This window comes from Dipodomys merriami, unplaced genomic scaffold (genome assembly GCF_024711535.1).
Source record: "Dipodomys merriami isolate MVZ:Mamm:240054 unplaced genomic scaffold, mDipMer1.0.p SCAF_3, whole genome shotgun sequence".
Lineage (NCBI taxonomy): Eukaryota > Metazoa > Chordata > Mammalia > Rodentia > Heteromyidae > Dipodomys > Dipodomys merriami.
The window spans coordinates 72374115-72387780 of record NW_027204492.1 but is presented as its reverse complement, the minus strand read 5'-3'; the positions used below and the strand labels follow the sequence as shown (position 1 = coordinate 72387780).

The 13666-nt window shown below is 42.0% G+C and overlaps 1 protein-coding gene across 6 annotated transcripts in view; it reads right to left on the bottom strand.

Moving 5' to 3' along the window:
- The window catches only part of Dlg3 (discs large MAGUK scaffold protein 3), a 61263-nt gene that overhangs the window by 25399 nt on the left and 22198 nt on the right, over window positions 1–13666 (bottom strand). For all 6 annotated transcript variants that reach the window (XM_070040268.1, XM_070040270.1, XM_070040271.1 and 3 more), the window contains one exon: window positions 2570–2684. In XM_070040268.1, coding sequence (XP_069896369.1) covers window positions 2570–2684 — 115 coding nt within the window. The remainder of the gene's footprint in view (window positions 1–2569; window positions 2685–13666) is intronic.

Genomic DNA, 13666 nt, shown 5'->3' with positions numbered 1-13666 from the left:
ACTCAGCTGGCATTAAACCATGATCCTGAGATCTCAGCCACCTGAGTTGCTAAGATTATAGGCATGAGGCATTGGAGCCAAGCTACACAATACTATTAACATATCAAGGAAGTAGTAGTTCCTGGCACAAAATCTGGCAATTGCAGTGAGCAAAGAAAGAGAAACAACAATTTAAGGGATGGTGTGTATAAGAGATTTTTTTTCTTTTTAAGAATGGAAGAAGCTGGGCACCTGTAATCCTACTTGGTGCTACTTGGTAGGCTGAGATCTCAGGACTGCAGTTCAAAGCCAGCTGGGGTAAGAATGTCCATGAGGCTCTTCAAATTAAACCACCTAAAAACTTTAAATGGCTCAAAGTAGTAGAGCACTAGCCTTGAGCAAAAAAAGCTCAGGGATAGCACCTAGGCCCTGACTTTGAGCCCCAAGACTGACAAAAAAAACCCACAGAAACAAAAACAAAACCAGAATGGAAGAAGCTGGGCATGATGGCACCTGCCTGTTATTTCAGCATTACAGAGACTAAGTCTAAGTTTCAGACCAGCCTGGGGTACATAACAAGACCCTACTTCAGAAAACCAAAAGAAGGGGACAAATATATTTACATGCAGAGAAAAAGAATCATGTGTAGAGTAGGAAGGGTAGAAAGGAAGAGAACAAGCGGAGTTCAGACACTGGGGTTAGCCCAGTAAAGGGCCTCAACTTAGCGCCAGGGCCATAAAACATTATTTGAATCTAATGATCACAAAATGAATTGACTCTAATGATCACAAAAGGTGTCTATTCTGAACCATATCTACTTTCCTCAGAGGACAGAGATGTTATCTAGACAAGGCTAAGGGCAGATTATATAAAACTGATTCACTAGAAAGAGCATCTTGGTCTTCCCTCCCCCCACTCCTCCCCAGGGAAAACTTGAGCACATCTTTGCCTGGGCCACAGAAGGGTATTCCGGATCAAGAGTCCATGCCCCACTCCCCTGCCCAGGCAGAGAGAGTGCTAGCACAGGATAGACAGAGAGGAGAAATCTAAAAATAAAGCTCTCTGAAGAAACTGTCTTGCCTAAAGAGCAGCTTCCCACGCACACTGGAGTGCCACATCTGCGGGGGCTGGAAGCATAGGAACAGAACCATCCTGACCAAGTCACATAAGTATTACCCATTTTCAGAGTGACAGCACATTTCTGGTTTTCCCATCCGTGGACCAGTGTCTAGGCTGCAGACCTGGAGCAAGTTGTATTAGTGACAGCAAGTAGGTCTTCCCTTTTCAGGAAGGAGACTGCAAAGATAGCTGGGCCTTGTTCAACCTTTCTACCCTTCCCCTTCCCCCACAGTGGGAGGTGAGTGCAGCAAATGCTCTCCTCATCCAGGAGTAGAGTTGAGGGTTTACTTTAGAAAGGAATTCAAAGGGTTCCTAGTAGGCTTCAGGCTGAGATGGGCTACCTGGGCTACATTCCCTGCAGTAGGCTAGTCAGGGCCTACCACTGGGGGAAAAGAAAAGGCAGGCCCTGAGAACTGCAATTAGCATTGCCATCAGTTAGCTATCACCACTTCACACCCCAAGGACACAGCAATTGTCATGTTGCCAGGCAACTAGCAAATGTAGCTTCCCTACCCCCAGCAAGTATTGGAGGCCACCAGATAAAAGTTCAACTCAACTGTGGTAGCCCAGTCCGTCCTTAAGCACTAAACATGGCTATAGCTACTCCTGGCTCTGGGGAGTAATCCCACAACCTCTTTCTCTAAGGGCTTTGACCTTTGAGAGATACAATGTACTGGCAACCAGATTACCAGGAGTTTTGCCAAGAACCTGGGGCAGGAAGAAGGAAATGATCCCTAATTCTAAGAGGAGTTCCCAATGTTTCTTTATCAGTCCACAACCCTGGGAGGTTTGTACTTTGACCTGATAGTATTATACCACACATCAAGGAGCAGAAGCTCAACCTCAACAATATTACCTAACAGCTTTCCACAGTAATAAGTTCAATGTTCTATATCTGCCCCCCACTTCCCTAGGGAGCATATGTGCCATGATTCACAGACACAGCCGACCACTGAGTGCAGCCGGTTCTGAGAGGAAGATAGCAACACAATGAAACACCCAGAATGCAGCAGCAACCTGTCAGTTCTTTGGTCTCTTTAAAGAGACCCTGTACAAGAACACTGTAATAGCTGATATACTCACATACAAATCTTGAGGTCTATTATGCATGTGTGGAAGGGAATGGGGAGGTGCCAAGTTTTCCCCTCAAAGCACAGATTGCAAGTACTTTGAATATTTGAATGCTATTTGAATGCTGATTAGTAACAATCACTCAACAGTCTTTTACAATTAGAGCAAACTGAAATTTTCCCATACTGAGTTATTCATGAGTCAAAAAAATGAAGAAACTAGCTCCCGAAAGGGAGGAGAAAACTGACCATAAAATACATAACCTGCGCATACAATGTAAACTGTTATTTTAGTGCTGGGAGTACATACTCCCTACCCCACTAGTTAAATAAGTAGGGCAGGGCTGGCATGGAACTGCCTTCACCCAGCACCAGGCCTGGTGTTGAGAAGGGCAACTTACCTGACATACAAGGACCTCTTCTCACTTGTTCGCAGGGACCCAGACCCAGAACTCATGCTGCTGTTCATCATTTGTTCTCGCAGATCATGTATCTTTGACTCAAAGCGACTGTATTCTGTCAGGGAGAGAAGGAAAAAGACAGGAAATGAGTGAACCCAAGGAGCATCCCCAGGGCCACATGCCCTCAGCCAAAAAGACAGGACACTTGGCTTCAAAGCAGCTATGGCTGGTTGAATCTTTGCTTCTCCTCCAAGCAGAGAAAGATGTCCCTCCCCTGGTAACTTACTAGAAGGAAAGAAAGTACCTAAAAAGAGGAGTGCCATTTGGGCATGGCCAATAGAAACAGCTTTTATCTGCCTCAAAATCCCACTGGTATTTAAAAAAAAACAAACAACTGGAAAGAAGTTCCAGTGCAGCCTTTATAAATCTTTGGAACAAACACTAAGGCCCAAGGAGAGCAGATGGGCAAGGAGACTTTCCCAAAAAGCGGACTGCAGAGAACAGATGGCCCTGAGATGGGGTAGGCCTGGGGGGTGTTCTATCACTGTTAGGTGAGGACAGTTTTTCCCAGGGATGCCTTCTTTGGTGGTGGTGGTGGGGAGACAATGGATCCCAGTATAAAGGTTAAAAACAAACCTCAATCATTTGAGATGTAACAACTAGAACTCTCGGAGATATTTTCCCCTCCTAACAAACAATCTCCTCAGCTTTGGTAATAAACATTAAAACATAAATGCTTCCACATTCCAAAGATGGCTGACAACTCTCATCTCTAAAATCACCTAGTCAAGTGAGGCTGTTCCTTGCAGACCTAGGAGACCATCTCTACTGTCTGATGCAGACCTACCATTATGGAAAGGAAGCTACAGGCTTATTGCTTAATTGAAGAAAATCTGACTGAGGTAAATTAACTCTAGCCATACAATTATTATAAGAAGCACTTTTTTGTAGGGCTGCTTTGCTATGACATTCTCCAAGTACATTTAAAATATGCTATGCACACACACATAACATTACACAACGTTTTTCAGGTCTATAATTGCTGTATAAAATGGGGTATATCTAAGGCATAGGGTATGGAAATGACAGAACACAGAACATATTTCACTGTGACAAGCTGACTTTAAAGGAAGTCAAATTTTATACTAGAGGTTGAAGGCTGGTAAATGCTTTTTTTAAAAAATAAACCAATACACTTCCAGGGGAAAAAATTCCACAAAAGCATTTTCATGCACCATAGAGGCCTGGCCAAAAGCACCCCACCTAGTCTGTGTGACTCAGCAGGAGAAAACAAAACACCTGCTCTAACACCTGCCACTCCCCCTGCTCCCTGGGCAAAGCAACCTGACCTTCATTTCAGCTTCAGCTGGAAATGCTGAGAAGCCTTAAAGGGGGGGGGGGTGCGCGCGCACACGGTGTATGTGTGTGTGTGTGTGTGTGTGTGTGTGTGTGTGTGTGTGTGTGTGTGTGTGTGTGTGTGTGTGTGTGTGTGTGTGTGTTCTAGAAGTCAAGCAAATAGCTTCTTCTCAATAAAGTTTCTTTTTGTTCACTGTGATATCAAGGAAGCCAACTGGTTAAATTCCTATGTTCTTTCATTCATCACGCACTGGTGTTATGGTGATTTGTCCTCATTACCTACACTAGTCCCTGAAATCCGGAGGAAGCAATTGAGTCCCTGACTCACCCATTAAATGTTCGGGGGGGGGGGGGGGAGCAGAGAGACAATAGCTGGAAAATGTCCCTATTCCTGGGGTTACAAGGCAGCACATCAATATCAATGAGGAGTCCCAAACTAAAGGAAAAGGTTGGTAACTGATCTGTCATATAGAAACCCTGTACTGCCTAAAAGTACAGCAGTAGGCCAGTTCAACTCTATAAAGAAATCCAGGCACTGGCCCCACCCCAACACTCCACATCTAACGGTAGTTGGGGATCATTTCCCCCCACATATTTAATTAGCATCAATTAATTGTAACAAGGATGTTTAATTTTGAATATCCAAATGTGCATACAATGAACCTAGATAGACCCGCTCCCTTCATCATTCTCCCTTATTTCCCCCCCTTTCCAGACTAATCCCAACAAGCTTCATTGTTCCATTTTCACACATGACCAGAAAGTCTTTACAGCATGTTCACCCTCCTTTAACCATATGTCTGCCCTCCCCCATCCAACTAGTACACACACGCCTTATAGAATGTGTTCCACATTTCTCTATTTTTGTGTATGCATGTTAGTCCGGGGACTTGAACTCAGGGTCTGGGCACGATCCTTAAGCTTTTTTTTTTGCTCAAGGCTAGTGCTCTACCACTTGAACTATAGCTTTAATTCTGGCTTTTTTGGGGGTGGTTAAATCGAGATAAGACTTTCTTACCCAGGCTAGTTTTGAACCATAATCCTAAAATTTCAGCCCCCTGAGTAGGTAGGATTACAGGTGTGAGCCACCAATGCCTGGTTTACCTTTTTATTTTGTTAGTTAGTGGATGCCCCTTGTTCAAAGGGTTTCTACCCTGGTGTTTCACACCTGCATATAGTTATTAAGACTCCCTCTCTTTGACTCACTTTCATCACCCCCACTACCTTCTATTCAGTGGGTTTCATCATTTCTTGGTCCTTCTTTTCTGGCTCTCCTTGAAACTCACTCATGAAGGAAGAACCACACACAACAAGAAAGATGTATAAAAGGACTCTGCTTATAACCCAGAACAAAAGTTACCCAGTCTATCCATAACCTATTTCTCCACTCCTGAAACTTCTTTGGAACTGACTTGCCTGCTGAACTCCAACTTACCAGTAGGTCATGGCAGTCACTTAGTAACTACATTTCTTTAAAAATCCTTAAAACAGGACTGGGAATGTGACCTAGTGGTAGAGTGCTTGCCTAGCATGCATGAAGTCCAGGGTTCGATTCCTCAGTACCACATACACAGAAGAAAAGCTGGAGGTGGCGCTGTGGCTTAAGTGGTAGAGCGCTAGAACCCAAGACCAGAGTTCAAGCCCTAGGACTGACCAAAAAATAAAATCCTTAAAATAAAAACCGACAGCCAGGCGCCAATGATTCATGCCTGTAATCCTAGCTACTCAGGAGGCTGAGATATAAGGATTGTGGTTCAAAGCCAGCAGGGGCAGCAAAGTCCATGAGACTCTTCAGTTAAGCACCAAAAAACTGGAAGTGGTGCTATGGCTCAAGTAGTAGAGTACTAGCCTTGAGCTGAAGTGCTCAGGGACAGCACCCAGGCCCAGAGTTCAAGCCCCACGACCCGACAAAAAAATCCTTTAAAAAAATTAAAAATAAACCTAAACCACCATTTCCTCAAACATCCTAATTTAAGGTTGATAATTCCGGGTCAGAGACCCACTTAAAATAAGCCACAGAAAGAGAACAAAAGTATTGTTTTAAAGAATTCAGTCTTTGTTTTAACATGCACTACTAAGATTTGAAGTTTATTAAACTGTATTTTATTCACTATTTTCCCACTCGGATGATACCTCCCGCCCCCCAGAGTTCTGGCTACTTATCAGTCTCTAGTTTCTATTTGTAGAGTTATCTAATGTTCATTAAGCACAGAGCAGCCTTGGACTAAATGACTGCTGGGTAAATGAGGAACAATGTAGAAAGCTGTCCAAGTTGAAGCTGCTGTTCTCAAACTAATAAACGTAATGGTTTATTTAACTGATAGCTCTCAGTTTCACTGCTGGTTTGCAAAGGTAGTCAAGAAGAACTCCCATTTAGATTTGTTCTTGGGGTTAATTGCTGCACCTATGGTTTACATTTTTTTGTATGTTGAGCAAATTCTTTAAAAAATGTTTATTGTAAAGATACTGTACAGAGGGGTTACAGTTACATGAGTAAGGTAATGAGTACATTTCCTATTGAGCATTGTTGCCCCCTCCGTTTTTCCCCTACCATCCCTTCCCTCCCCACCTCCTCAACTCCTCCCTCCTCCCCCCTATGGTTTACATTTTAAACACCCTTTTGAGATGTTAATAACTCACACTGGGCATCCAATTAACAGACAGTGTACAACAAAGAAAAAAATATAATGACCAGATTTAGTGGTACTAGAGTTTGAACTCAGAGCCTGGAAGCCCAGAGTCCTCCATCATTGGACCCTACCTCCAGCTGTGTGTGCACATGTGTATATGCACACTGATACTGGGACTTGAACTCAGGGCCTTGTGCTCTTGTTTGGCTTTCTCTTTTGCTCTATCATTTGAGTCACAGCTCTACTTACAGATTTTTTTTGTAGTTAATTGGAGAAAAAGAGTCTCAGGGGCTTTTCTGCCTGGGCTGACTTCAAATTTTGATCCTCAGATCTGTCTCCTAAGCAGTGAGGATTACAGGTGTGGGCCTCTTGGTACCCAGCTTTCACTGGTTATTTTTGAGATAGTGTCTGCTTCCTTCCACGGCTTAAGCCTGGAGTGCACCTATTTTAGGCTTGCCATTATTTCTGGAATGGCAGGGTTCCCCATTGTGTCCAACCATGGTCCATTGAGATGGATTCTCAAGGACTGGGCTGGTTTGGAACCACAGTCCTTCCAATCTCATTTTAACAAGTAGCTAGGATTACAAGTTTGAGCCACCAGTGCTAGCCTCTAAATGATTTTTATTGTTGAGAAAAATCTGAATTTTAAAATTTCACAAGGTTTTCTGTTCCCCTCTACTTACCAGACTGACATAGTCATTGCTGGAGGGCAGCACTTAGGCTGAAGTCACTGTGTAGGAAGCCCACTTGACCAGCTTCCAACTGAGAGGGCCCACTTCAAATAGGCTACTTAAAGGACTGCTTATTACTAAAATCTCAAGTCTATTAAACTGCACTTTATTCATTTGTTCTCATTCACACAAACCCAACCATTTGTGACACACAAAGATATCCACTATGAGTCATCCTTTGCTTCTTCCTTCCATGTTACCAGCTGCTAATCAGAGAGAGAAATGAGTCCAAAAGAGCATAACCAGAGCTGGGCACCGGTGGCTCATGCCTGTAATCCTAGCTACTCAGAAGGCTTAGATTTTAGGATTGCAGTTCAAAGCCAGCCTGGGCAGGAAAGTCACTGTGAGACACTTTGCTCCAATTAACAGCTCAAAAACTGGAAGTGATGCTCTGGCTCAGTGGTAGAGTGCTAGTCTTGAGCATAAAGAGGCTTAGGGACAGTGCCCAGGTCCTGAGTTCAACAACCGTGTTAGACATATTAAATATTTTAAATTGATTCTCTAGAAATCAGTTTCTCTAGAATTCAAGTTGATGGTTTGAAGCCAAAAGCCAGAAGCCAATCCAGGCAGACAATTGGAGTGACTCTTACCTCCATTTGACCATCAAAAAGCTAGAAGTGGAGCTGTGGCTAAAATGGAAGAGCACCAACCTTTAGTGAAAAAGCTAAGGGAGAGGGCCTAATCCTTGAATTCAAACCATAGTAATCACAAACAAATTAATACATTTTAAAAATGTATTTTTGGGGGCTGGGAAGGTGGCTCAGTGGTAGAACACTTGCCTTGCATGCATGAGGCCCTGGGTTCGATTCCTCAGCACCACATAAGCAGAAAAAAAAAGCCAGAAGTGGTGCTGTGGCTCAAGTGGTAGAGCACTAGCCTTGAGCTGAAAAGCTGAGGGACAGCGCCCAGGCCCAGAGTTCAGGCCCCACGACCTGATCCAAAAAAACAAATGTATTTTTTGGGGGGTGATAGGCTACGATCCCCAGACCTTGACTTAAAACAATCTACTACCCAGTAGTAATCACTATTAGTACATATCTCAGGCTTACTTCCATGCATAAATAATTTATGTACATGTATTCACAACTTACACAGTCATACATATATACCTTTTTAATTATCTGATATGTCATGGGTACCCATCCATGTCAGTATAGATACTTCATGTTTTAAATAGCTACAAACTATCCTATGGTTATGGGTACCTCATAATTTATTCAGTCCTATCCTGATTGATGTACATTTAAATTTTTACAATTTTAATAATACAATCAATGCTGTATTATATAATTGTGTGAACATATCTGTAGCATTGGTTTCTAGAAGTGAAACTGCAAAGTCAATGCACATTAAAATTATGAGGCCAGAAAACCAGAAGTGGCGCTGTAGCTCAAGTGGTAGAGCGCTCGCCTTGAGCTGAAGAGCTGAGGGACAGCGCCCAGGCCCAGAGTTCAAGCCCCACGACCAACAAAAAAATAAATAAATAAATAAAATAAAATAAAATAAAATAAAATTATGAGGCCAGAGGTGTAGGTCAGTAGTACAGCAATTGTCTATCACATATAAAGACCCTTGGTTCAATCATAACACCACAAAAATGTTAAACTTTTTGAATGAAACTACCAAATTGAACCCCACCATTTTGTAGCCATTCTGAAGACTTTCTCATTGTAAGTTCAGAGGATAAACTGCTATTCTAATGCTTCCAGGAGCATTTCAGTTTCTGAAGAAGTAGAGGCAGAATTTATTTTTGTAGACAGATTGATCTGCTGATTAGAGAAATGCACTCTAATGATCTTTTTGGTTATACAAAAGTGAAGCCAAGATTTTCTTCTGGTAGGTGGAGCTGCTGGTGCTATTTCTTGATTCTATGTTTAGATACTCCATCTACCTCTGTAAGCATTTACTTGACCACTCTGTCCTCCCCGATACCTGAAAACCGAGTCTTTCTTCCTCATGTCATTACTTCCCATTCTAAAAACGACATACTCTCTTGTCACAACCAGTGTGTTTCTTCAAACTTTGCTGTTTTCCCTCTAATTACTTCCTCAATCTGTCTTTTTCTTTCTTTGCCATTGCCTTTCTGTTGATTTTTGCCTCTCAATTTTCTCTTGACTGGTTTATTTATTTTTCTTATAATACAAGGCTTTATTTTGCTCAATCCTGTCTGGAAGTTCTGGGCTCAAGTGACCATGGCCACCACACCACTGTCTTAACTGTTTTATCTGAGACCACCACTACCTCTTTCCTTGATGTAGGTCATACTATGTCAACTATTTTCTAGGTCTATTATGTGCCCCTAGTTTCCAAATTCTTTCCCAACTTTACATTCTTATTTAGGGCTGGGAAGGTGGCTCAGTGGTAGAGCGCTTGCCTTGCATGCATGAGGCCCTGAATTCGATTCCTCAGCACCACATAAGCAAAAAAGACAAAAGCTGGAAGTGGTGCTGTGGCTCAAGTGGTAGAGAGCTAGCCTTGAGCTGAAGAGCTGAGGGACAGCGCCCAGGCCCAGAGTTCAGGCCCTATGACTGGACCCCCCCCCAAAAAAGATTCTAATTTAACCATCCCCAAACTCCTATTTATAGCTTATAGCATCTTCCTATCCAAGCAGCTAAATAATCTGACCTTAATATCTCATCTAAACTTTCAAGGTCTAGTATAACTATCCCCATGCTTATCTACCTACTGATCTCTCATAACACATATTCTCTTGAACTAGCAAGCCTGGAGTCCTTCAAAAGAATTCATCTATATGTACCGTTTATTCTCAGCTCCTGGAATTTTCTCCATTGCCTGATAGTCTTCATGTCATTTAACACCTTTCTTTCCTCATCCCAGAAGTTTTGTTCATGCCTTGTCTTATTCAAATATTTATTGAGTGTGTGGGGCCCACTGTGCTAGCTGCTAGGAATATAATAGTAACTAAACTACTATGAAGAAAAAAATGCTAAAGTAGAACCTAACAGGATGACCAAATCTACAAGGGAGGAAAGAGAGGCTTCAACAAAGGTTTCCCTGAAGATGAGACAAATCTAAAAGCTAGAGAAGTCTGGAGGGTTCCAAGACTACAATGAGACAAGAGGAGAAGATACAAAGAGCACAGGAGATAGGGAAGCAAATTATAAACACTTTCAAAAGGATTTTTCTTACTGGCCTATGGGAACCACTGTTACAATAGAAACATGATACAATTAGAACTAGGTTTGGGAAGACAGAGGGAGTGACAATAAAGACCAGGAAGCCATTCTGTTATTAGACATTCATTTCAAAGGCTAATGTACCATGGGACATTGAATACAGAAAGAAAGGACAAGAATCAATTAATACCCTGAAGCTAAAGGAGAAAAAAAACTGGTATCTAGTTGGAGGTAGAGTGAGAAAAGATCAACAACTACTTCTCAGTGTTTTCTGAGAAATTACAATTAGTAATTTCTTTTTCTTTGGCGGGGGGGGGGGGGGGGGAGGAAGGTCTGGTTGTGGGGCCTGAACTCTGGGCCTGGGCGCTGTCCCTCAGCTCTTCAGCTCAAGGCTAGCGCTTTACCACTTGAGCCACAGCGCCACTTCCGGATTTTTTTCTTTTTGCTTATATGGTGCTGAGGAATCGAACCCAGGGCCTCAGGCATGCAAGGCAAGCACTCTACCACTGAGCCACCTTCCCAGCCCCACAATTAGTAATTTCTGAAAGACCAGCTAGAGGTAAAATAATATCAGCCATGGGCCGAGGGATGGTGGCTCACGCCTGTAATCCTAGCTACTCAGGAGGCTGAGATCTGAGGATGGCTGTTCAAAGTCAGCCTGGGCAGGAAAGTCCGTGAGACTCTTATCTCCAATAAACCACTCAGAAAACCAAAAGTGGGACTGTGGCTCAAGTGGTAGAGCACTAGTCTTGAGCTTAAGAGCTGAGGGACAGTATCCAGGCCCAGAGTTCAAGCCCCACAACCAACAACAACAAATAAAATATCAGCCATAACAGAGAATGGGCATTATGTCTTCAGAATAAGCTATCTCAATCCAAATTAAATATTGTTATTCCTTAACAATTCTTCATCTTATAGGATTTCTAGACCCTCCCCCTACTCCCAGGCCCTTTTAAAACCTAGCACCTTTGCTGACAGAGTATAGCTCTTTCCTAGCATGTTTGGACCTCTGAGTCTACACCCATGCCACAGAAAGTAATTAATTAAAATAAAATCTAGAGCTCAAAATTTTCTTTTTAAGCTATAAACTGCTCCATAACATGGCTTTTGTTTCTTTCTCAAAGTTTAGTGTGGTGAACTGTACCCTTGTTGAGTTATACATCTATTCAATGTGCTAATTCAAAATGGTGATCTGACTAGACAAACCACAATTCTCAAATTCTGGCTCTTCAGAAACAAATGTAAGAAAAAATAACATACACTTTCTCCTTCTACCCAGCCAAACATGCTAAAAATTGCCCAACAAAACCACAAACCACTTCTGCAAAACACAGATCTGTCAGAGGTTTGTTTCAAGGCACTTTTAACTGCTCAATAATGCACCAAAGGGGACTGAAAGTCCTGGGATCACCAGTGCAAGCTACACACATACCCATGCCTGCAAACCCATTTTTCCTCTACTACTTTGCTCTGAAATCCACCTCCCTTCTTGACGTGAAGGAAAAAAGTTGCTTTTTCAAACTAACAAATATCATTTGTTAGGAACTTGGATAAATTGAAAGGTGCTCAGGTTCTCAATCTATTCTAAATTTATTTGGTCCTACTTGATTAAGGACAGGAAAATGTTCAGACAAGAAACAAATGGCAGGAAGAAACACTTATTCTGCATGCATCAGAGATTACCAATGATTTGAGTGAAGGTATATGGAGGAAAAGCTACAAGACAATAAAAGCCATGTCTATCAAATTGAGGGATGACAAAGACACTGGGAAGACAACTGGATGCAGACTTCAGATGCATAGGTTGTGACAAGAGCAATCAGAGGATGCAAACAAAAATAAAGAAAAATACAGAACTACAACTTCCTGACCTTATGGTCCCATGCAATCACTGAGTAGGAAAGACATGGAGAATAATGGTTCGTGTTTTGTTTAGCTATACACTCAAAAATAAATCAACAAGCCAGGCACCAGTGGCTTATCCCTGTAATCCTAGCTACTCAGGAGGCTGAGATCTGAGGATCTTGGTTCAAAGCCAGTCAGGCAATTAAAGTCCTTGAGACACCTATCTCCAATTAACAACCAGAAAACTGGAAGTGGTGCTGTGGCTCAAGTGGTAGAGTGCTAGCCTTGAGCTGAAGGGCTGAGGGTCAGCGCCCAGGCCCAGAATTCAAGCCCCACAACTGACCAAAACAATAAAAAATAAAATAAATAAATCAACAGCTACTCAAAAGTCTCATTAATTCTTAGGGAAATACAGATGTTCAAATCTCAAATTCATATATCCTTCATTTGCCAAGTTACAGTCTCACAAGGGAGACACAGACTTTTTTTTGGCTATACTGAGATTTGAACTCAGGACTTCAATCTTGCTAGGCAAGGGCAGGAAAATGTTCAGACAAGAAACAAATGGCAGGAAGAAAGCACTTATTCTGCATGCATCAGAGATTACCAATAATTTGAGTGAAGGTCTAAGGAGGAAAAGCTACAAGACAATAAAGGCCATGTCTATCAAATTGAGAGATGACAAAGACACTGGGGAGACCACTGGATGCAGACTTCAGATGCATAGGTTGTGAAAAAAGGATGCAAATAAAAATAAAGGAAAATACAGAACTATAACTTCCTGACCTTGAGGTCCCATCCCATGCAATCGCCTTCCCCCTTTTGTTTTATATTTCAGATACAGTCTTGTGCTTTTTGCCTCAAGCAGCCTCAAACTTAAATCCTCCCAATCTCTACCTCCTAAGTAGCTGGGATTACAAGTGTGAGGCACTATGCCTGGCCTTGGAGGCACAGATTTTGATGAGTATGAATTGCTTTAGTTTTTGATAGTTACCTTTAGAGGATAAAACCTCTGTATGTATTTAAATTACAGGCTGTTATCCCAACACTGTGGCTTCTATCTTCAAAAGAAATGAGTGGAACTGAGAGTAAATTAAGTCCATCAAGGTACCTGTTTCTATGGTGTATATGAATTGCAAAATAAATAGCAAAACAGTTCTTGGAATTACAAACTTACCTCCACAAAAATAATTCAGAAGACTATTATTATTACTTAAAGAACTCAACAGCTCTACAAAAATAATTCAGAAGACCATAATTATTACTTAAAGAACTCAACATGTCTAAAATTAGACAATTTCTAAAGTCCCTTCTAATCATGACATGATTTTGTAACAAACCAGTTTCATAAGGAATTGAACCTAGGACTCGTCTAAGTTGTTTAACATACCATAGAAG